Below are 296 nucleotides of genomic sequence, written 5' to 3'. Positions count from 1 at the left end.
CTGCAGCGAGGAGACGTCTCGGCGTTGCTGCCAGTTGCTGCTGCAGCTGCGGGTCGTTTGCTGCTGCTGCAGCATATCCCTCTCTCCTGTGCTGCTGCTGCTGCTGCTGCTGCTGCTGCTGTGTGGCGCCTGCCGTTGGATCTGTACAAGCTGCTGGTGCTGCTGCTGCTGCTGCAGTTGCTGCAGTTGCTGCTTCTCGTGTTGCAGCACAAGCAAGAAGACAAGCAAAGACAAAGAGCCTCCAATAGAAGAGCGGCAGCAAAGACATGCAGCGCAGCAGCAGCGACAGCAGCAAG

General features: G+C 59.1%; 1 protein-coding gene across 1 annotated transcript in view; it reads right to left on the bottom strand.

Moving 5' to 3' along the window:
• EMH_0054660 (uncharacterized protein) overlaps positions 1-296 on the bottom strand; it is a gene marked incomplete at both ends in the record, with an annotated part of 3,726 nt that overhangs the window by 207 nt on the left and 3,223 nt on the right. The window contains one exon of the mRNA XM_013497141.1: positions 3-296. Coding sequence (XP_013352595.1) covers positions 3-296 — 294 coding nt within the window. The remainder of the gene's footprint in view (positions 1-2) is intronic.

This window comes from Eimeria mitis, genomic scaffold (genome assembly GCF_000499745.2).
Source record: "Eimeria mitis Houghton genomic scaffold, Emh_scaff2496, whole genome shotgun sequence".
NCBI lineage: Eukaryota > Apicomplexa > Conoidasida > Eucoccidiorida > Eimeriidae > Eimeria > Eimeria mitis.
The sequence above is the reverse complement of the archived record's forward strand: the minus strand, read 5'-3'. Positions and strand labels throughout refer to the sequence as shown.